The 19,733-nt window shown below is 50.7% G+C and overlaps 8 protein-coding genes across 8 annotated transcripts; 3 read left to right on the top strand and 5 right to left on the bottom strand.

The window, feature by feature from the left end:
• Positions 1 to 28: 28 nt before the first annotated feature.
• On the bottom strand, positions 29 to 1,289 carry P175DRAFT_0436517 (uncharacterized protein; the record flags this gene model as incomplete). Its single annotated transcript, XM_040893805.1, has 4 exons — positions 29 to 395; positions 480 to 580; positions 623 to 894; positions 980 to 1,289. The coding sequence occupies 4 exons, from the start codon at positions 1,287 to 1,289 to the stop codon at positions 29 to 31; spliced, it is 1,050 nt and encodes a 349-aa protein (XP_040752297.1).
• A 281-nt stretch (positions 1,290 to 1,570) lies between these two features.
• P175DRAFT_0523757 (WD40 repeat domain-containing protein) lies at positions 1,571 to 4,656 on the bottom strand (the record flags this gene model as incomplete). The annotated part of the gene is made up of 8 exons (XM_040899334.1): positions 4,493 to 4,656; positions 4,266 to 4,423; positions 4,035 to 4,186; positions 3,028 to 3,974; positions 2,841 to 2,975; positions 2,650 to 2,781; positions 2,307 to 2,605; positions 1,571 to 2,254 (listed from the first exon to the last, which is right to left on the bottom strand). The coding sequence occupies exons 1-8, from the start codon at positions 4,530 to 4,532 to the stop codon at positions 1,571 to 1,573; spliced, it is 2,547 nt and encodes an 848-aa protein (XP_040752296.1). The 5' UTR covers positions 4,533 to 4,656.
• A 159-nt stretch (positions 4,657 to 4,815) lies between these two features.
• On the bottom strand, positions 4,816 to 7,104 carry ilv3C (putative dihydroxy-acid dehydratase). The gene is made up of 3 exons (XM_040898913.1): positions 6,379 to 7,104; positions 6,087 to 6,298; positions 4,816 to 6,034 (listed from the first exon to the last, which is right to left on the bottom strand). Exons 1-3 carry the CDS (start codon positions 6,812 to 6,814, stop codon positions 4,862 to 4,864), a joined length of 1,821 nt encoding a protein of 606 aa, XP_040752295.1. The 5' UTR covers positions 6,815 to 7,104; the 3' UTR covers positions 4,816 to 4,861.
• Positions 7,105 to 8,867: 1,763 nt separating this feature from the next.
• P175DRAFT_0493218 (putative serine/threonine-protein kinase) lies at positions 8,868 to 10,512 on the top strand (the record flags this gene model as incomplete). The annotated part of the gene is made up of 5 exons (XM_040895948.1): positions 8,868 to 9,088; positions 9,165 to 9,505; positions 9,570 to 9,911; positions 9,944 to 10,276; positions 10,331 to 10,512. 5 exons carry the CDS (start codon positions 8,868 to 8,870, stop codon positions 10,510 to 10,512), a joined length of 1,419 nt encoding a protein of 472 aa, XP_040752294.1.
• A 54-nt stretch (positions 10,513 to 10,566) lies between these two features.
• On the bottom strand, positions 10,567 to 11,475 carry P175DRAFT_0532266 (uncharacterized protein; the record flags this gene model as incomplete). The annotated part of the gene is made up of 4 exons (XM_040899950.1): positions 10,567 to 11,003; positions 11,074 to 11,273; positions 11,338 to 11,368; positions 11,421 to 11,475. The coding sequence occupies 4 exons, from the start codon at positions 11,473 to 11,475 to the stop codon at positions 10,567 to 10,569; spliced, it is 723 nt and encodes a 240-aa protein (XP_040752293.1).
• Positions 11,476 to 11,708: 233 nt separating this feature from the next.
• Positions 11,709 to 12,092, top strand: P175DRAFT_0437803 (gamma-glutamylcyclotransferase family protein; the record flags this gene model as incomplete). Its single annotated transcript, XM_040893871.1, has 1 exon — positions 11,709 to 12,092. The coding sequence occupies one exon, from the start codon at positions 11,709 to 11,711 to the stop codon at positions 12,090 to 12,092; it is 384 nt and encodes a 127-aa protein (XP_040752292.1).
• Positions 12,093 to 12,901: 809 nt separating this feature from the next.
• On the top strand, positions 12,902 to 14,023 carry P175DRAFT_0493216 (uncharacterized protein; the record flags this gene model as incomplete). Its single annotated transcript, XM_040895947.1, has 1 exon — positions 12,902 to 14,023. One exon carries the CDS (start codon positions 12,902 to 12,904, stop codon positions 14,021 to 14,023), a length of 1,122 nt encoding a protein of 373 aa, XP_040752291.1.
• Positions 14,024 to 14,806: 783 nt separating this feature from the next.
• yme2 (putative RNA12 protein) lies at positions 14,807 to 19,598 on the bottom strand (the record flags this gene model as incomplete). The annotated part of the gene is made up of 5 exons (XM_040893896.1): positions 14,807 to 16,289; positions 16,345 to 16,558; positions 17,008 to 17,547; positions 17,603 to 19,339; positions 19,394 to 19,598. The coding sequence occupies 5 exons, from the start codon at positions 19,596 to 19,598 to the stop codon at positions 14,807 to 14,809; spliced, it is 4,179 nt and encodes a 1,392-aa protein (XP_040752290.1).
• Between the last annotated feature and the right edge of the window lie 135 nt (positions 19,599 to 19,733).

The raw sequence follows: 19,733 nt of genomic DNA, 5'->3' as shown, positions 1-19,733 counted from the left end.
GAAGAGATGGTTAAAGGGGGACAGAGAGCTACGAAGACGAAGCCCTTCTCGGTGTCCCTCCCTCTCCCTCTGCCCCGTGCAAAGCCAAAGACGACGAAGACAGCGCCGGCCTCGGCTCCAGGTCCAGGTCCAACGACCCCCTCGCCTTCCCGATCAACCAGTCGGTCAGGGTCACGAACTTGGCGGTGCGTTCCCAGCCGCGCGCGTCCTCGGCATGCTCGATGGTCTGCGTCAGGACGCGGCCTTCGGCGTCGAAGGAGAAGATGAAGAGGCCCGTGAAGTGGTCGTTGTGCGGGAGGTTGAAGATGGGGGCGGTGCCGCCGCCGCCGAGAGGGAACCCGAGGCCTTTGGTTGTGGTTGTGTTTGCGGTGGAGGATTGAGAGGTAGAGCTGGGGCTGGGAGGAGGGGGGTTCTTCTCTGTTGAATCTGAGATGGAACTTGGACTCGTTCCAGACTGACACTCAGACTGACACTCAGACCCAGAGGGAGGAGACGTAGACGCTGTAGATGTAGATGTAGGTGTAGAGGTGGAATGCGACTCCGTCCTCCACCGTACTACTAGCCGTTCGTCACCACACTCCTTCCCCTTCCCATTCCCCCTCCCATTGACATTATTATCAACAGTACCACTCTTACTCTCCGGATCCAGCACCGACCCCGCCCGAACAATCCGCTCACTCAGCACCTGCAACTTGACATTCCCAACGAGCGGCACGCTGCTCCACGCCACCGGGACAGCCCACAGCGCCGCCCGATAAAGCGTCCGCCCCTTCACCGTGGGGAGATGCGGATGCGTCGACGGAAACAAATGCAGCGTTACGCTCGGGGAGAGAATCTGCGGCGGCAGCGGGTTTATGAGGATTGTCGGGAGGAGCGGCGAGAGGGTTCGCAAGGCTATACAATCCAATCATGTTATCAGCTCATCGGGCAAGGATTTGGGATATGTAGGGGCGTGAGTGTGTGTGTGGCATGGACGCACTCTTTCCCAGCTTTAGAATGCGCTCGTCTGGCGGGGTATGGTCGTTTTGGGGGTTCCCCAGACCGTCGGTTATGGATGGGTTGGGCCCGGTTGGCGAGAAGAGCAGGGAAGGCTGGGGAGGCTGCGGATGGGATTGCGATAGGCTCGTCCATGTTTGCGGGAGATGGTCGGGAATACTGTCGTGACGCGGCTGAGCCAGAGGTCGCAGGTTTGACGATGTAAAGGGCTGGCGATGGAATCGGCCGCGGCTGCGGCTGGGGAGGCGCAGCGTGGACGATGTGGGCGGCGACGGGGTGACCAGTTTCGGCATCGCGATGACCGGACGCAGGCGGAAAGTCAACAGGGAATTTGGTTAATTGACCATGCAGGAGTAGAGTCCAAGCGTCTAGGCAGGGTTATGAAGCTCTTGGAAAGGTACCTAGGTAGTTAAATTAGAAAGACACTGATTGGAGGCGAGGATGATGACGTTCTTCCCGTTATTAACCATCGTACTAACAAGAATTCTTACTATACATACACCACCAAGGTAGAGGAATTCGGATATCTGCAGACGTAGATAATCATGGTATCAAATTCATTTACATTGAATCATTAGGCTAGTTCGTCGTCGTCGTCGTCGTCCTCCCCCGCGTATCGGCGCTCAGCCAACTCCCGGATCTTGTCCTCCAACACTCCCCGGCCATATCGCTCTGCGACCTTAACCGCCGCCTCAACCATCTTGCCATTGCGGTCTTTCATCATCTGCACCAGTTCCAAGGCCTTCATGCCTCGCTCTTCTCCCTCGCGACACTCAATCGCCAGAAGTTGGAGGAGAATCTTATCCACCTCGAGCTCTTTCCGCGGCAATTCCGCACGCTGCGAGGACGTGGCATGTGTAGACGAGAGCAGATCCTGAAAGAGAGAGAGGAGAAGGTTGTTTCGAACAAATGACTCCTCGAGCCGAGCTCTGTCATTCCGGGTTGCAGATCCGTCTTCTTCGTCCTCTGGCGCCTTGCCGGGCTTGTCCGTGATGGGAACCCGGAAGTCGAATTCGCTGAGCAACGGCCGCGGGAAGTAAGGATACTGGTCTCCGCCCTTTAAGATGATGCAGTGGAATTTATCCTGCGCAACGGCCACCGGCCAGTAAGTTTCTTCCTTGCGCCCGCTGGCAAGTCGCTCCAATTGTCGGGTGTCGAGTAGCGGGACCCAGCGCGCCTGGCCCGGGGTTCGCCAGTGCTGGAGAATCAGCAGAACGCCCTCGGAGTCGTAAATGCATGGGTCCTGATTCGTTAGCAGCTGCAAATTTCCGACACGGCCCCCGTACGGGTGGAGATATATATTCACTCACCCCTGTATCGGAAAAGAAGACGCTCTTGAGTTCTGCGTTCTCTGGGAGGGCGACGACATCTTCGTTCTGGCAAATTTCATCGCGCTTCACGTTCTCAACCGAATACCGCAGGGTTGCGGTCCGGCCGTCGCTTGCCAGAGGGCCATTTCCTACGGTCATGACATAGTCTCGCCATGCGGCGCACGTTACGGCTGGGCTCTTCTGTCTATATACCTTGAAAGGGGTTCCGAACAGCGTGTACACACGAACGTAGTCTTTCGTCGTCACCGCAACGATATATGACTCACTTAGCGCCAGCGCTGGTCACGTTAGCTAGATCTAGAACGCCCCGGAAGATTCTTACCTCTAATATGCTCTCCTTGGGGCAGTTGGGTTCTCCAGTCTGCTCGAGCAGTCCATGTTTCATGGGGACGGTAGAAGATTGTAGCGGGGCTGCCGTCCTTGGGGTTATTGGAGAACAACGCTCCATTCTCGTCTAAAGTGGTTGAGTCAGTTCTCTCGAGTCAACAGCCAAAAAAAAAATTCCCAACATACTCAGACACGCCCGATCGTACAGATACGGGTCGGTAAAGTGGAAATCACGGTGAAGCTCTCTGTCGTAAAACTCCACTGTCACTGTGTTGTGCGTCTCTTGATCCACGGTCCAAACAGCACCTGTCAAATTCAAGCCTGGTTTCATTAGTACAACCCGTGAGAATAAAGGTACAAGACATAGGCATACAAAGATATCGGCGGTTTCCCCTCCAAGGCGTGCTACCAGGCTGAAGCGGCGGATGGACCTTGGGCTTCGTGAAGGAAGTGATTATCCGTTTATCAGTGTGGCCATCAATCTCCTCGAGATGTTCATTTGTGCGTTTCCCATGTCCATTGATAAGCTCCGCATAGCCAGCCCCGTCGTCATCCTCAACGAAGTCGTCCATTTCCTGATCATAGCCTAGAATATCATCGAGAGAGTCAGGGCTGCCCATTCTCTCCTTTCGGGGTGCCGCTTCCTTAGGCCTGCTTGCTAATGGTCGTCCCGCATTATCAGAAATTTCAGCCAGAGCCCCGGGGAAGATAGGAGCAGCCTGCAGGGGCTTCTGCAGTATAGGCTGGTGTGCGTTCGGCACGAAACCATCATAGATAAACAGCTCCCCGTCCGAAGTCGTAAGCGACAGGGAGTTCTGCGTCGGATGCCAGGCGACATTGAGCACATTTGGAAAATCATACCGCTGCAGAATCTTCTGCGTTTTGCTTTCCCAGAGAAGAACCTGGCCGTCCTTGGCAGCAGTCACAAGCAGCGCACCATTTGGAGACCAGCTTATGGCCGTGATATCCCCGTTATGACCGCCAGTGAAGGCTATCTCCTTCTTCCACTCGCCGACAGAGAACAGCGCAATGTCCCTCGTAGCCTCTGCCGATGCAAATGCAGTTCCATCCGGATGCCACACTACCCGGGCGGTTGCTTCGTCCTCCGGCTCGAGTCTCCGAACCATGCCGTCTAGTTTGCGAAGAAGCTCGGGTTCTTCCGAGTCGAGAGAGTAAACGTACACGATTCCGTCCGTGCAGGACGCGGCAACGAACCGTCCATTCGGATCGAAGGTGATATGTTTTGTCCCTTTCGCCTGCTCACGTAGATACTTGACCTTGGTCATGTCCTCGATATTCACCAGTTTGACAGTGAGCTCACTGCCGGCTGCTGTTAGAAATCTCTACCTCGGGAACGATTACCGGCAAGGTAACACTCACTCGCTCGCAACCGCAACCCACTCCCCATCTTTCGAAACAGCTATATCGCGCACCGGCAACGCACACCGCACCAGTAATTTCTCCATCCGTCCAGATTGAACCTCATACTGCCAGACCGTGCCATCCTCGGCACCCATGAAAAACGATTCATTCTGCAGCGATTAGCTGCGCCTACCCAGTAGATTTAATCAAAGGGACAGAGAGCGGGGGCCGGGGGGGGGGGGATCGTACTGTAGCCCCAATACCCAAATGTCCATCAGCACCCTCCTCAATCGTCTTTGGCTCGCCATCTTGTCCGACGGAGTAGATACGGATCGCCGAATTGGATCCTCCTGTGATGGTGTATCGACCGTTAGGCGTGTGCGTCAAGACCGTTGTTCCAGGCGTATCTAAGAAATCCCCACGTAAGCCAGACGGTTCCATTCATGCTCAGGGTTTTGATTGCGGTCGCGACGTACGGGCTGGTCGGCCCCTAGGTCGCATTGCTTCGGAGCTCATTGTGAAGAACGGAATTGGGATGCTGATATTTAAAAAAGGCACACAGACACGGAGGAAGTATCACCGTGCTCCTCGCAGCATAATGTATCCCAGACAACAAATGTAAATAGCAAGTGGTTGATAGCACAGCGCTGTTGGAGCGGAAATGCACGACGACGCGTTGCGGCACGAAACGCGTACATTACACCCTATTCGGGTAGTATTAAGGGCTTAGGGCACAGGGTCAGGGCTGCCAACATTGCTAAGTTCATCTCTTAAAATCGGGCAAGTTCAGAATGTAACAGGCTTTTAGAGCAAAAGTATATATATATATATATATTTAAAGGTAATTAATTTTCTGGTCCTCCACTAGAAGTAAGAAAATCGAAATCGGCTCCTTTCTCGGCCTGGTTGACCGACCGCTCATAGAGCCCCCGATACCCTCTTTGTCTCGGCTTCCCCCCTGCAGCAACAGAGGCTTGCCTTCTAGCCTCAATCCGCGCGTTCAGCTCCTCCTCTGATATTTCCAGGTGGAGTTTCCGTGCCTCTGCGTCACAGGTAATCAAGTCACCCGATTGAACAACCCCAAATGGTGACTCTGGCAGCGTCGCCTCGGGCGAGATATGAAGGACGATAGTCCCTCCCGCTGTGCCCGACATACGCCCGTCAGAGATACGAAGCATATCCTTTACACCGGCGGAGGCGAGCTTGCGGGGAATCGGAAGGAGTCCTGCTTCAGGCATCCCGGGGTTTCCGATGGGTCCTATTCCTTTGAGCACGAGAACGGAGTCGGCAGTGACGTCGAGGTCTGGATCGTCGATGCGGCGGGCTAGGTCTGCGGAGTTTTCAAAGACAACGGCTGGCCCGGTGTGGGAGAGGAGGTTCCGGTCCTTTGACGCGGAGGCTTTCATTACGGCCCCGTTGGGGGCAATGTTTCCTCGGAGAACAATCAATGAAGATGATGGGTACAGCGGGTCTGAGAGCGGTCTGATGATTTGACGGGAGAGCGGGAATTCTTTGAATGGAGATGCATCAAGAACCTCGCCCAAAGTCTGGCCGGAAATAGTCAGTGCCGAGAGATGGAGAAGTGGACGGAGAGTGTGCAGCAGAGCGAGCATTCCGCCCGCGTTGTGGAAATCATTCATGTAATTGTCGCCGCTCGGTTTCAGATCGACCAGTAAGGGAGTCTGGCGGCCGACTTCCTCGAATGTTTGCAGAGTGATTACACCCTGCAGCTTCGGATGTCGGTTAGCAATCGCCATGATGTGCACCATGGCATTTGTTGAGCCTCCAATCGCCTGCAGGACAGTGATGGCGTTCAAAAAGGATTCCTTGGACAAGATATCCTGGGGGTTTCGGTTTGCCTGTGCGACATGTACGGCATTTGCTCCTGTCTCTTCGGCCACTCGAGCTCTCGCAGAAGAAACCGCGGGAGCCGATGCTCCTCGCAGTGGCATCATTCCCAGCGCAGCAGTGATACACGCCATGGTACTTGCAGTACCCATGACTCCACACGTTCCGATCTATTTCGCATCCATTAGCATTCCATCAGATTCCAATTCAATCCAAACGTACAGTAGGGGCAAGCTCCTCATTAATCGCCGATATTTCCTCAATATCAATTTCTCCCGCACGAAAAGCTGCCCAGTTATTTCGGCAGTCGGTGCACGCGCCAATTCTCTGGCCTCGGTGGCTCCCAGGCATCATTGGACCTGTGATAAGCGGTAGAACAGGTTTGTTTGCAGAAATGCCCCCCATAAGTTGTGCGGGAACGGTCTTATCACAACCTATAGATCCAATTAATCTCCTGCTCTCTCACCCTTGGGCAAAAAAAAAAAAAAAAAAAAGAAAAAGAGAATGAGATTACCCCCGATCATAATACAAGCGTCAAGCGGCTGAGCCCGGATCATTTCCTCTGTATCCATACTCATCAAATTCCGCAAGAACATGCTTGTGGGATGCGAGAAGGATTCGTGAACACTGATTGTCGGGAACTCGACAGCAAGTCCGCCATTCAGATGAATCCCCCGCTTCGCTGCTTCTATAAGCTGCGGGACGTTCCCATGACACGGGTTGAATCCGGAGTATGTATCGATGATGCCAATAATGGGACGAGAAAGCGCATCTTCAGAATATCCCAATGCCTTGACAAAGACCTTTCTCAGAAAGAGGGAGAAGTGAGGGTCTCCGTAAGAGGTGAGTCCCTGTCGAAGGCCGGAAGTAGAGGATATCGGTCTTGCTAAGTCATAGTCAGAAGGAGGGACGGCGGATTCGCCTTGCTCTGTAGAATTGGCGTCGCCCATATTTTATGGATCCAATGTGTGAAATACACAACCACTCAATAGAACTCTCAACGACGTGTTGTTTGCGCATGGACGGTGCTGTATTTGTACTCCGTATCCCGATGACGAACCCGCGGCCCTCATTTAGTCTCATCCGCAGTTCGGATTCTTTTCCACCACTTCACTGATAACCATTTGATCCACGCGGCATGATTGGTCCTATTGGTAAATATAACAGGGACTTTGTAAGCGAAAGTAAGAGCTTGGAGAAGGTTAGTTATCGCTGCACTGGTGGGTCTATATGATAATGTATTATGGGGGTAGAAAGAGATAGCGAGCATTGAATAAATTAGGTACTCCATTGATGAGCAAAACATGGCAAAAAGTTATAAAAACATACAACAGTCAGGATTCGCATGTGGTCACCCACCATACTACTAACTGACCGGCAAGTGGCTTGAGTACGGCTGAGCGGACGGGAAGCCCTATTTTCCACTTCCTATGGTCGTATGTGCCAGTTACTTAAGCAGTATAGAGTAAAAAGAACATGCTAAATATAATAATAATAAAGAAATACTTAAATATAGGTTATTTTTAAGAAATAGAGGGCTCATAACCTATTAAAGTAAGTTATTAATTAGATAACTATCTGAGACTACCTTGCTACTCTACCTCTATTCAGGGGTATCACGTGTGGTCACATGACCCCGGATCATAGTTGATCCGCTCCGGTGGAGATCCTCGGTTGCATCACGTCAGCAGAATAGAGGTAGGGTAGCGAGGTAGTCTCAGATAGTCATCCCAATCAACAACTCACTTCAACAAGCATCAACATTCGGAGATTACGTCGTTGTCACGGCGTGCACTAGGTGCACTGGTGCCAAGGCAAAGATTGCTAGGTATATAAGGTGGGATTCGGGCAGATCAGACCATCAGGTCTGATCATAGTGACCTTTTGGTCCAATGGTTTAGACATGTTGCCCGAATCGCATGCTCTTACAAGTATGATCAGACCTGATGGGTAGATAGCTGTGGTTCGAATCCGGCTGGTGTCATTGTGTGACAATGATAAAAAGTCCTAGGGTCGGGTAGTCCCACTAGGCTGAATAGGTGCTAGGGCTGGGTTGAGTCCCGCTAGACCTGAATGGGTGCTAGGGCTGGGTTGAGTCCCGCTAGACCTGAATAGGTGCTAGGGCTGGGTTGGATCCCGCTAGACCTGAATAGGTGCTAGGGCTGGGTTGAGTCCCGCTAGACCTGAATGGGTGCTAGGGCTGGGTTGAGTCCCGCTAGACCTGAATAGGTGCTAGGGCTGGGTTGAGTCCCGCTAGACCTGGTTGCGCTACCAGATTTGAACCACGCCTACCTGCTCACAGTCCTTAGCTTAGCTTAGCTTAGTCTAGCTAGCTTAGGGCTGGGGGTCCCTACTGAATATATGCTAGTCGGCTTGCGGTCAAGCCTCTTCTCAAGAAGGGAGATAGTTGTCACGGCGTGCACTAGGTGCACTGGTGCCAAGGCAAAGATTGCTAGGTATATAAGGTGGGATTCGGGCAGATCAGACCATCAGGTCTGATCATAGTGATCTTTTGGTCCAATGGTTTAGACATGTTGCCCGAATCGCATGCTCTTACAGTCGTCTCCCGGGCCAAGACAGATCTGTCACCATTTGGCATTCCGGATAAACAATTTTCCTGACAGCCCAACAAGTCAGAACACAGTTTAGTAAGCCATATGGGTGCACCAATAGAAATCACAATGAGTCTGAATTGTTCTACTGTAATGCCTTGGCGGATATACAGTATCTCCTTTCTCCGGGTATCCACCAATCCTGGTGCTGTGACACCAACAAGGAATGGGGATGATACGATACTTGGGCGCCACCATCTTAATGGATCACCCGGATAGGTACGACTGGCTCCCGGTAGCTGGTTTTTAAGAGTGGATCACATCGTCCAGACGACCTGGAAGGTTAAGCTCAGCTTCCTCCTGGTGCTTGATTGTTCCCAAAGCATTACAATAACGCTTGGATGGCCTAATGTCACCTTTTCTGCGATTGACCTTGAAATCGAGGCGTACTATGTTCTCCTTCGCCAAAAAGCCACTCTGGCGGTTACCGCCCTTCCCGGAGCCGCCAGTTCCTCAACAGGAACTTGTTGACGAAGAGGTTTGTCCTGACTACAATTCGGCGACTTTCTACCCAGCAAAGCCGGGGGAAGTACTCGCCAAGAAATTTCAACTACTTGTCAAAATCGGATGGGGATCGCAATCAACCGTGTGGCTCGCCCGAGACATTTCCAGGTATTTACCCACACTGTAACAACGCGTGCTTGCTTCATGTGACCACGAGAAATTAACACTGGTCCTCATAACTAAGACTCAAATGGCAATCTGAAAAAACCGTGGCCCTGAAAATAATTAACAGTAGCAACGCTGACGATGCTCGTCATGAGAAGGAGATTGAAAGCCATATTGCACAGCGACATTCCGAGCATCGTGGCCGCGTAATTCTACGGACGTGCCTGGATGACTTCGAAGTACCTGGTCCGGAAGGAAAGCACATGTGCCTTGTGTACGAGCCGATGAGAGAGCCTCTCTGGATTTTACAGACGCGTTTCGTTGATCGCAAGATTCCTCTTCCCATTGCGAAGGCCTATATCTATTTTCTCCTTGTTGGCCTTGATTATCTTCACTCAGAGTGCAAACTAGTCCACACGGGTGAGTGTTTGATGCCGTTCTCCTGTGCCTATTTGGAATTTCAAGACCTAATTTACTCTGTCAGATCTAAAGCTAGGGAATATCCTCATAAGCTTTGAAAACGAAAACATTCTTACCGACTTTATTAACCGACAACAACCGATGCAATACAAGGTTGATAATGAGAGTGGCCGGACTATCTACCGCTGCCATAATGACTTCGGTGCTCTTGACTGGAGAGAAATCAAGAATATGGTTCCCAAAATAGCCGATTTCGGGCTCGCAACAAGACTGGACAAACCCTCTACCCGAAATGGAATGGTAGGAGAGCAACTGGGCATTTATCCTATCCAACCGGACTATTACCGTGCTCCGGAGGTAATCCTTGGCTGTGGTTGGGATTTCAAGGCAGATATTTGGAACTTTGGTGTGCTGGTAAGAACCTGGACCTGTTTTCAGGAGGTCTATTGCAACACAACGCGCGTTTCGTTTCCCTTGGTTTCAGTTACAATCACTGGCTTGGGCTGAAGGCTAATAATCCTGTTCACAAGTTGTGGAATATCCTTGGAAGCAAGGAGTTGTTCCAGCAGGTACATAATACAAACGGCCAATACGACGCAAAGTCACACCTCGCGGAAATGATTGCCTTACTCGGCCCTCCCCCCGGGGCATTGCTCGCGAAATCAAAGGCTATGTCAGAGCACAATTGGCCCCAGCCTGTCACGAATGACTCTGGAGCACTCTGCAATAATGCTCAAGAATTCTTCAGTGGCCCTTTCTTCAATGCAGAAGGTTCGTTGACATTTATCTCCCACGTCAATACCTGATATACTGACTATTCTCAAGGTAAATTCTGCTATAATGAATTGATCCCATCCGGATGTTTAGAGGATAAGGCCCCGTTCCTCGAAGAGAATGATCGAGAGGCATTTCTATCTTTTGTTCGAGATATGCTCACCTGGCTCCCGGAGAAGAGGAAGACAGCTCGCGAACTGATGGATCATCCGTTTCTCAAACTTGGGGGTTGATCAGCCGCCCGGTTACTTTCGGGAAATGAGGCGACCCTTACTACGGACCCGGTCTCAGACTAGCCCTCTGGGTTCTAAATTGTAAAGAAAATTCCACCCAAACATCTTGTCGTGATCCGGATTCATGAGAAGAACCAATTCTCTCATGCTGGAAGCGCGTTGAATCACGGCAATGCTCTGCTTTCGAGATAGATTCCGGTGGCCGAAATTCGCGTTGTCTAGCCAATTACTTCGCGCATATTCGTTTGATAGTCGGTCCTCGGGTAACAGGGCCTCAAATGCGGGATCAAAATGAATGATACTTTGACATATTTGCTTCAGGTCGGCGAGGCTATAGCCCCCTGCTCGTGAAAGATGCACATGTGTGCCACAGCTAGTATTGGCGTTGACCTGAAAATCGGTTCTCAGAAAGTTCCAGAGGAACTCAATATGCTGGCGCCAGGAGGAGTTTTCGTGAACTCTGAATATTGGGGAGATGCTCTCCAAGCCCCCTGGAAGACGTGATGTTAGCTGACCCAATGTCCCAAAGGCTAGAGAAGGAAGTGCTCAGTAGGTAATTACACGGCGCGCCCCCACGATTTGGCATCTCGATCGTTGAATCAGAATCAAGAGACCATTCAGCAAATTGCGGCCCAAGGTATGCTTCATCGATTGCATTGTGCATCTTGGGATGATGTCCAGGAGCGGCTCTCGCAAGGTAATCGTTATAAGACACAGCAACCATCGTAGAAAACTCGCGGATAGTCATAGCACTGTTCGTGCTACGGGAACTCAAAAGGAATTCATTCAACCTCTACCCCAATCCCAAAGCTCCCATTGGGGTACGAAGGGGCCACGGGCTTTGCGGGTTTCTTTGCTGTTTTGAACCATTAGCGTGAGCGAAATGGGCTGTTACGGAGTTCCTCTACAGGTAGCACGGATCGAGGAAGGTGGTGGCGGCGGAGGTGCAGGCTTTCGTGCCATTGTAATGGGAGCGTGTGCTTAAGTTCGTGGTGTGGTGCAAAATAGCCTCGGCAAGGAGACTGGGGAGATGGAGAGCAATGATAATAAGTAGGGCAGCTGTTTGGAGCACTTGAGTACAATGCTGGGAATTCGAGAATTCCCCCAGACCATAGTCTGGTTTATATCTAATTCCACATTCATGTAGTATGATGGATGTTGACGCCAGCACCAGCTCGAAAGTCTCCCCGTTCGTCATGAAGCTGAGGTCTGCCTTGGAAACCGAGCCACAACTTCGACCTGCCACCATTACAGGCTACGAATGCAAGCTATGGGGCCAGTATCCAGCTCTCCTAGATGCCCCAGGAAAGGTTGTTCATGGGACTGTCTATCATGTCGAGACAATAGAGTATGGGGAGAGGCTAGCCAGCTATGAAACGGACAATTATCAGGCCAATCCGTGTCACATCAACTATACTGACAGGAATAAGCCCGTGGATCACTTTGGTTATGTTTTTAAATTTGTCGGCAATGTCAGAGACCTGAGTGACGGCACCTTTGATCTGGGAACTTGGCTAAGGAGGGTTAAAAGGGTAGCTAAGGACTCATCAGAGGTTAAGTCGTTAAGACATGTATCTTGACTCCTAACCGAACCCTCCGACTAAGTCTCCGGGATCGCACCCCCCAGTAGCTTCATCCTTTCTCTTTCCTTTCCATGCTTAGTTTTGTCGAATTAGACTACCGATATGAATATTGCCTGAGTCCCTCACAGTCAAGGCCCCCCTATATTCGTACCTAAAGGCTATCATCCTAGCAAACCAACTTTTACCATCATGTCTTTACCCTTGAACTAACCCCTGGATTACCTAATATCCAACAGGGACCACGTGTCACGTGGTCGCCATGACAAAAGTCCGACATTAAATTAAATATTAAATAATTAAATAATATATGAAAGTCCCCCTCAAACACCCGTGGTATGACCCGTACACCGTGCTGCAGAACCTGGAGATGTTGGTTAACCTGTTAGCTATAGAGATTCCTATATTATCTACTTTTATAAGCTATTACCATGCTGATATTACCATGCTAATACCTACTTGAATGCCTGCTAATACCTGCTTCAATACCTGCTTTATTGCCTGCTAATACCTCCTTTAATATCTACTTTAATACCTATTTTAATTCTAACTTCCATCCTTGCATTAATATAGTAGCTATCATACTAATATGCAAGCCGCCGAGCGTAGCGAGGATTTGAGGCTAGTAAAGTATATAGAAGAATTACCCGAAAGCCTTCTTAATAGTTGCAAGCAAGATATTACCCTGTTTGATTCTTTTGCTCACACAATAACTATTTTTCTCCTATCCTAGAGTCAGCTTCTTCTACACCTCGTCATCTTATTCTGTTATCACTCTATCTTCTTTTAATAAACGTTTCATCATCACCATGGAGATCAAGCTAGAAGAGTTCCGTACTACCCTCCAGGCAGCTGTTCGCCAACAGGCCATCCGATATACCGCTTCACACGCCCTGGCTATCAGATGGGAAGAAGACAATACTTCTGCTCAGCAGGACACCGCACACTTCCAGTCAATGCTGAAGACACTCCAGCTCCCTGCTGCCCAAGAGTTTGTCATTCCCAGCACCGACCGAACACCCGGGTGGAACATCGCGGGGGTATTGAGAGACGTAGTGAGCAAAGCAGAGAAGTCTGCCGGGCGATCACTCATCATGGTGCACTATGCGGGGCATGGGAAGCTGGGACCGAATGGGAATCTGCTGGCGGTTGAAGGCCCTTCTTCCAATCGTAGTTTCGATGCCCAGCGCTGTCTGGTTGACCAGGTCGATCTTCTGGATTCAATGCCCATTGACATCTTGTTCATCTTTGACTGTTGTTATTCTTTTACAGCATGTCGGGAACCGGAATTGGCTGGTAGGATTGTCGAAATCATTGGGGCCAGTGATAATGCATCATCATCACCTTTGGCGAATTCCCCGCCACGAAACACTCTCACGGCCAAGATTGCAGGCGAGATCCGCTGTCGACAAAGACAGGGCCATCAATATGTCGAGTTTGCAGATGTTGTGCAGGCGCTCCGAAGCAGGGAAAATGCTGTGACAAAGCCGGTTCACAGGTTGAAAATGGGGACGTCGTCCATCTGCTTGCCTCTTGGTGGGCTCAACATCGTTAATCCATTGCGTATCCCGCCCACGCTTCGGGCCGTCTTCAGCGTGGCAATCACCAATGATATGAACCAGCAGGAGCTTGACCAGTTCACGGCTTTGCTCCGAAGCTTCCCACCAAATGCCGCCATTGTACTGGAAGGCGTGTATCCGACTGGTTCAATGTGTTTCATCTTGAGCTCGGCCTACGCTGTTTACTCCAAGCTCTCTGGGATGCGGGGATACAAACTGATCTCTGAAGTAACTGGACACAACCGCTTGAGGCAACCCGAGGCACCTGGGCTTTCTGTTTCCCCCAAGAAAGAGAATGTGCCGCTCAGCAAGCAGCCTGGTTCCATTCCATCTTATTCTGCTGAAAACTTTATTGCTGAGGAAATGGATTAGACTATGCTATGTGTTAGTATCTTGATTTGTTCTTCCTATCTTCCATCATCTTTGCTCTTACACACATGTGTATGTGTTAGCATCTTAATTTGTTCTTCCTATCTTCCATCATCTTTGCTCTTACACACATGTGTCTTAATAGTGTCTAATAGCTAGTGGATTGAATCCATTTCGAGTCTTCTCTTCTCCTGTCCCCCTCCGTGATAATCATTGACCTCATGTAACTATCTATCAGATTAATCCCTTCAGTACGATCAAAAGATGATGGACAGTGCGCGATCCATGGGACCAGTGATCCCATGGCACCAATCCACAGATTGATTGCTTGCTCTTGGAGGAATACTTTGCGTCCCCTCCCTCCCTCCCTCCATAGAGGCCATCATCCAAGTCCTTCTCAACCGCCGGGAGGTGTCGTTTCTGGATGGCCTTTGGTCTCTGCGCCCATACCGTACTTTTTTTTAAAAAAAAAAAAAGCTTATGAATATTAAGAAGATAATAAAATAAGAAGAATCAATCTAAACTAAAAAAAAAAAAAAAAAAATCTCTCTCTGGGTTGATAAGAATACATACCCAAAGAATAACGAACACCGTATAGTTAGAATATTTACAGTTAATAAATAAAAGACCCTAAAAAGAGGCAAGAATCGCGTATACTCAATCAGTATTTAAAATAACAAAACAAAAAAACTAACTATGGGTGGGTATAGATAGGTATAAACCGTTTTATATTAAAAAAAGTACATACACTGTATACTTATTTATTCCATCTACTACATAATCCCATCAAGGAAAACGTGGCGTGATTCGCACCCGGATATCGTTTTCAGGCAGGAAAGCAGCGCTGGAGAATCTGTGGCCTGGAATGTCGAACTCTCCCCCCCCCTCGACCGGTTCAACATGCCACATGGACAGAATTGCAGCGGACAAGGCGAGGATTTTCCGCTCGGCAAAGGCCCGGCCTTTACAGGCAGACATACCGCCGCCGAATGGCGTGATGCTATCGATCTTTGCGCGTTTCGTTCCGGTCTTGGGATCGGTGTGGTGCATGAACCTGCGCGGATCGTATTGTGTGGGGTTAGAAAACTGCCCCGGGTCGGCGTGGAGGACACCGTGGGCGACGACGAGAAGCTCGTCTTTCTTGATGGTGTAGGACCGTGACGGCCCCGATCGACCGGCATCTGCGGCTTCCTCGTCGGTCTCGGTGAGGGTTAAATCGGAGGTGGTGGTGAGCTGTCGGAAGGAAAGCCCTGCCGAATCCAAGCGGAGGCATTCGTAAAAGCTGGCCTTGAGCAGGTGGCATGAATCGGACAGTTTCTCGATGTCAATGGATATCTTAGGTGCTTCTGGGATAGGGAACAACCCGGTTTCGTCCCCGGTCGGTCTAGAAACCCTGACGTGAGGTGCTATTTCTCTCCGGATGTCTTTGAGCAAGGCAGGGTCCGAATATAACCGAAGCAGATGGTAGAACACGATATTCGGCGAGTTCCCGTTCATCGCCCAAAGCAAGGCCAAGTGTCCTGGGGCACTTGCCTTCGGCGATAGCCCTAGCTCTCGCGACATTCGAATTCGGTTCTTGATCGGCTCGGAGATATCCTCGAGATCACGGAACTCCATTCCAGGGTCTCGGCCGTCATCCCAGATCAGAAATGCCTGGTGGAATACTGCGAGCATGTCTAGCAGTCGGTCACGCGAAGCATATGCCGCGGAGATTCCCGGGGTCAGCCAGCGAGGTGGCCCCATGGATAGAGTGGTGAAATTATCATCGATCTTCCAGACATCCTCGAGCAATCCTGGGAAGGCCTCTAGGATTGCCTGGCCGAATAGCGAGGAAGTCGTCACAGTGCCCACAAAGTCCCTAATAAGTGCAAAGAAGCTTACTTCGCAGGCGGGCGTGTCCGTCCCATCAAGGACCGTGACTTGTGCCGGACGCTCCCAGGGCATCTGGTCCACAACACTAGGGCAGAAAGTTACTAAATTCGGAGTCTCGCGCTCAACCAGACGCGCCACCATCGTCGAGCCCTCCGAGAGGAACGGCTCATGCATAAACTGGTTAGGGACATTATGATAGAACACTTGATGGTCTGCGGGGCTGAGCCGTTGCAGAGCACCCTTATCCCCGAATATTTTGTCCAGGGCATGATTGATCAGAGGAGCCGACGCCGTGCCCCGAAACGACAGCACCGACTTAACCATAGACGGAGACATGACAACATTGTGCTTTGCGCCGCCCACCATGATGCCAAAGACGGGCTCTTTCATAGAGTCTCTGCAGTATTGTGAGCACCAGACGCGTGTTCCATGAATTCATCACACCCACTAACCTCGCCTTTTCGAGAAACCGCACATGGTTCCCTGCAAATGACAAGCTATGTCCCAGCCAGGGAATCCAATAGGGGACCATTTTGACCTCGCTTGTCCTGTCAGAGCGAGAGTGGAAACCACTAGCAAGTCGCGTAACAATAGCCACGCTGACCAGAGTGAGAATTAGCGCTAGAGGTAGCCATTTTACATGCAGGAGGTTATCCCAGAAGGCCTCTACCACGCTGCCTGTCGAGACGGCATAACTCCCCATGTTCACGCAAACCCTAAAGTTGAAATCTGGTAAGAGACCACGTCGAAACCAATAATTCCAGAATGAATTCAAGCGTTAGACAGAAAAAAAAAAAAAAAAAAAATACAAAAATGGGTATGCAGAGGAATGTAAATTGAATGAATGACTTTTGACGCAGAAAGTTGGTCGAGGCGACGTTTGAGACACCAAAATACCTGCTTTGCACATCTCCGCTGACCTCAGCACTTTCATCGCGCGGCACTAACAACGACAACTAACAAAAAGCAGAGATTGTTTTATTTATTTATTTATTTATTTATTTATTTATTTACTTATTTTTATTTATCATCGGGTAGGTTTTATTCAAGTGGAGAGATCATTATTCAAGGTAATTCGTGGTCATTACTGCCAAGGACGAGGAATCAATGCTCACTGCGTAGGATCTTCTGCAGGATCACCCTCTCAGCCTCATACTTGGTGACCTTCGTCTGTGAGGCGTAGACCTTGTCCAGGAGCCATTGGATTCGGGAAGAAAGCTCCCGTGGCTGCTTTGGAAGGCTGCCCAGCACAGCGAGCTCCTCCTCGTACTTCCCAATACTTGTGTTTTCTTTGCTGATGAGCTGATTCAAGATCTCCAGATCTAGTCGGCTGCTCAATGTCTTGTTTTCGGTCAACCGCTTGAACACCGCGTGGTAAACTGGTCTGCCAGGCTTCAGTCTCTCTGGGGAGCCGTTCACAGAACTGATGGTGATGAGTTCCGCTTGCTCGAGAGCTCGGAGAGTAGCGTCGCCATTCGACTTGAAAAGGTCAGATAAAAGGACCTGATTATACGGTAGCGTACCAGCCTCCGAGTGCGCCAGTGTCTTGATGAGATACCACGCTTGTTCATGGCTCCATTGGTCGGCCACCGGACTCAAAATGAACATTTTGACGATTTCAGAAACCGACTGCTCGATTATGCGACTCACAGCAGCTGGGGGGGGGGTGCGTTAGCAATGGTGGCCCTTCAATCCGGAAATTTAACTTACCCCGGGGAGTTTCTCCGGCTTCGATGCGATGAGCCATAAACTCAAGATCCGTCACCCTGCCGCCTAACACCTCAATGCAGCTGTCCAAATCCGCCAGTTCCTCGGGTTTCCACTTGTTGTCGCGCTCTCCTCGGTGTTCCAGATGGCTAAGGACAAACCGTCGACCCACATCAAGAGAACAGTCGCCTAGTGAGATCGTCCGGAACACTGAGTTCGGCAGAGCCTTGCTAAGAGGCTTGGAGAAGGATACGTCCGTAGTGAGAAAAATGACATGTGCGATGTTGCCGCTGGTTAGACCGGCAGCCCACTCCGTAATCTTGTCGTACACCACATTATCGTCAGGAGCACCGTGCAAGTAATTGTCGATGACCACCACGGGGCGTGCTTCTGGATGGGCTTCTAAATACTCCTCATCAGTCAGGTGCGCATCCAAGTCATTCTTCTTCCGGTTCTCCAACGTAATGCTCTTCAACGCGGTTGCAGTATTCTGCCATATATTGCTGAGCTGTGCATCCAAGGTTTCTGAGAATCCCGCTTTTGTTCCGATCATGCCCTGTGCAGCTAGGTCGATAAAGCTGCTAATGCTATTCATCCAAGAAAACACAGGACGGTACCCGACTTGACTGGCTGCCCGCGCGATTTTCGCGCTGTCTCCTTTGGCATCCTGGATCTGTTTGCAGTCGATCACGACCTTGTACCTGTAGTCCTGAAGAGTTCGGTCCAGCACCAGCTCACGCTTCCCGGAGCCACGAGGTCCGTGGATGACAATGAAAGTTTCCGCGTTCTCCGTCAGCCAGGACTGAAGCTGATTAATATCGGCCTGGCGGTCCTCCCAGATTGCCGCGAGCCCGCGAACGTCAGACTTGTGCGGGCCGAAATAGATGAAATTGGCTTTGCTGACTTGCTTTCGAACCCACTGGACAACAGCATTCCCTTCTGTGTGGAGAGTCGCTTTGATCTTCATCTTAATAAAGAAAGTCCGAATCGGGTCGAAAACCGTCACCGTGATGGCGGCAATGAGAGCAGCAACAGCGGGAATGACGATACGCGGATGGTTCAACAACCAATCCTTGATCATTGAAAACTTGATCCTCCGTTCGTACATGATCTTGACCCGAGTGCCCGACTTGCCTCCACCGTCCTCCTCGGAGATCGTAAAGCCATGCATGCAGTTCTTGGCCATGACGGCATATTTGGGTCTAGCAAACTCCACCAGCGCATACCTGGGGGAAATTTTCGAGTCGGACGGCTGGCGCTGGATATCTCTCAATTTTCCGTATCGGCGGAAACCCGTATAGAGCACCTCGGTGGTCAGCTCTGTTGCCGAGCCGTCCGTCGTACCCGGGAGAAATTCAACCCGCAGCTGCTGGCTAGGGATACGATATAGATCCTCGATCCACGGCCTCCCCACGACTCGAGCCACGGTGGCCGGCTGGAAGGGGTTAAACCACGGCCTGATCGGGCTCTTCTCCAAATGGCCCTTGATGGTGGCTTCAATTTCCGCGTCCGTGGAGCCTGCACTGCGGGCGTACTTTACAAAAGCGCCGCCCTCGCGGAACCGCGGGATTACTTCTCTGATATCGAGATTCAAGCTCTCCGGGAAGACCCTGTGAATGATATTCAGAGGGTCCGAGGCTGCGAGGTGTGGACGATTGATGCGCTTAAGCACCTTCTCGTACGATTGGAACCCGCTGAGGGGTCCCAGCATCAGCCATTGTAGCTTTGGGGGGAAGATATCTATCCTCGTCAGTCTCCTATCTGTATCAAATGTAAACCGATCGGCAATCTTACTGTTTACGAAGACTAAACCTTCATTCTCCTTCAGCTCAATATGCCCTGTCTCGAGCGAGGTGACATCTAAATCGCTGACCGTCCTAGTTGTCGCTGTTCGTCGCGCAACCACCGTCCTTGGGACACGAAGGGCAGCGGAAGATGTCCAGCACCGCAAAGGCCGGTACCCATGGGACAACCGTCCAGCAAACAGGGCCTGCATCATCATGCCTGCAGAGATAGAAGCATCGTGTAAAGAACCCTGAGAAGCCGATGAGTTGTAGCTTGCTTCCATCAGGGGCTGGAGTTTTATGACGTCGACGGCAGACCAATACCAACTAGTACCAGGCGTATTGTAATT

This window comes from Aspergillus ochraceoroseus (assembly GCF_002846915.1).
Source record: "Aspergillus ochraceoroseus IBT 24754 chromosome Unknown P175scaffold_4, whole genome shotgun sequence".
In the NCBI taxonomy this organism is placed as follows: domain Eukaryota; kingdom Fungi; phylum Ascomycota; class Eurotiomycetes; order Eurotiales; family Aspergillaceae; genus Aspergillus; species Aspergillus ochraceoroseus.
This window is presented reverse-complemented; position numbering and strand designations above follow the sequence as displayed.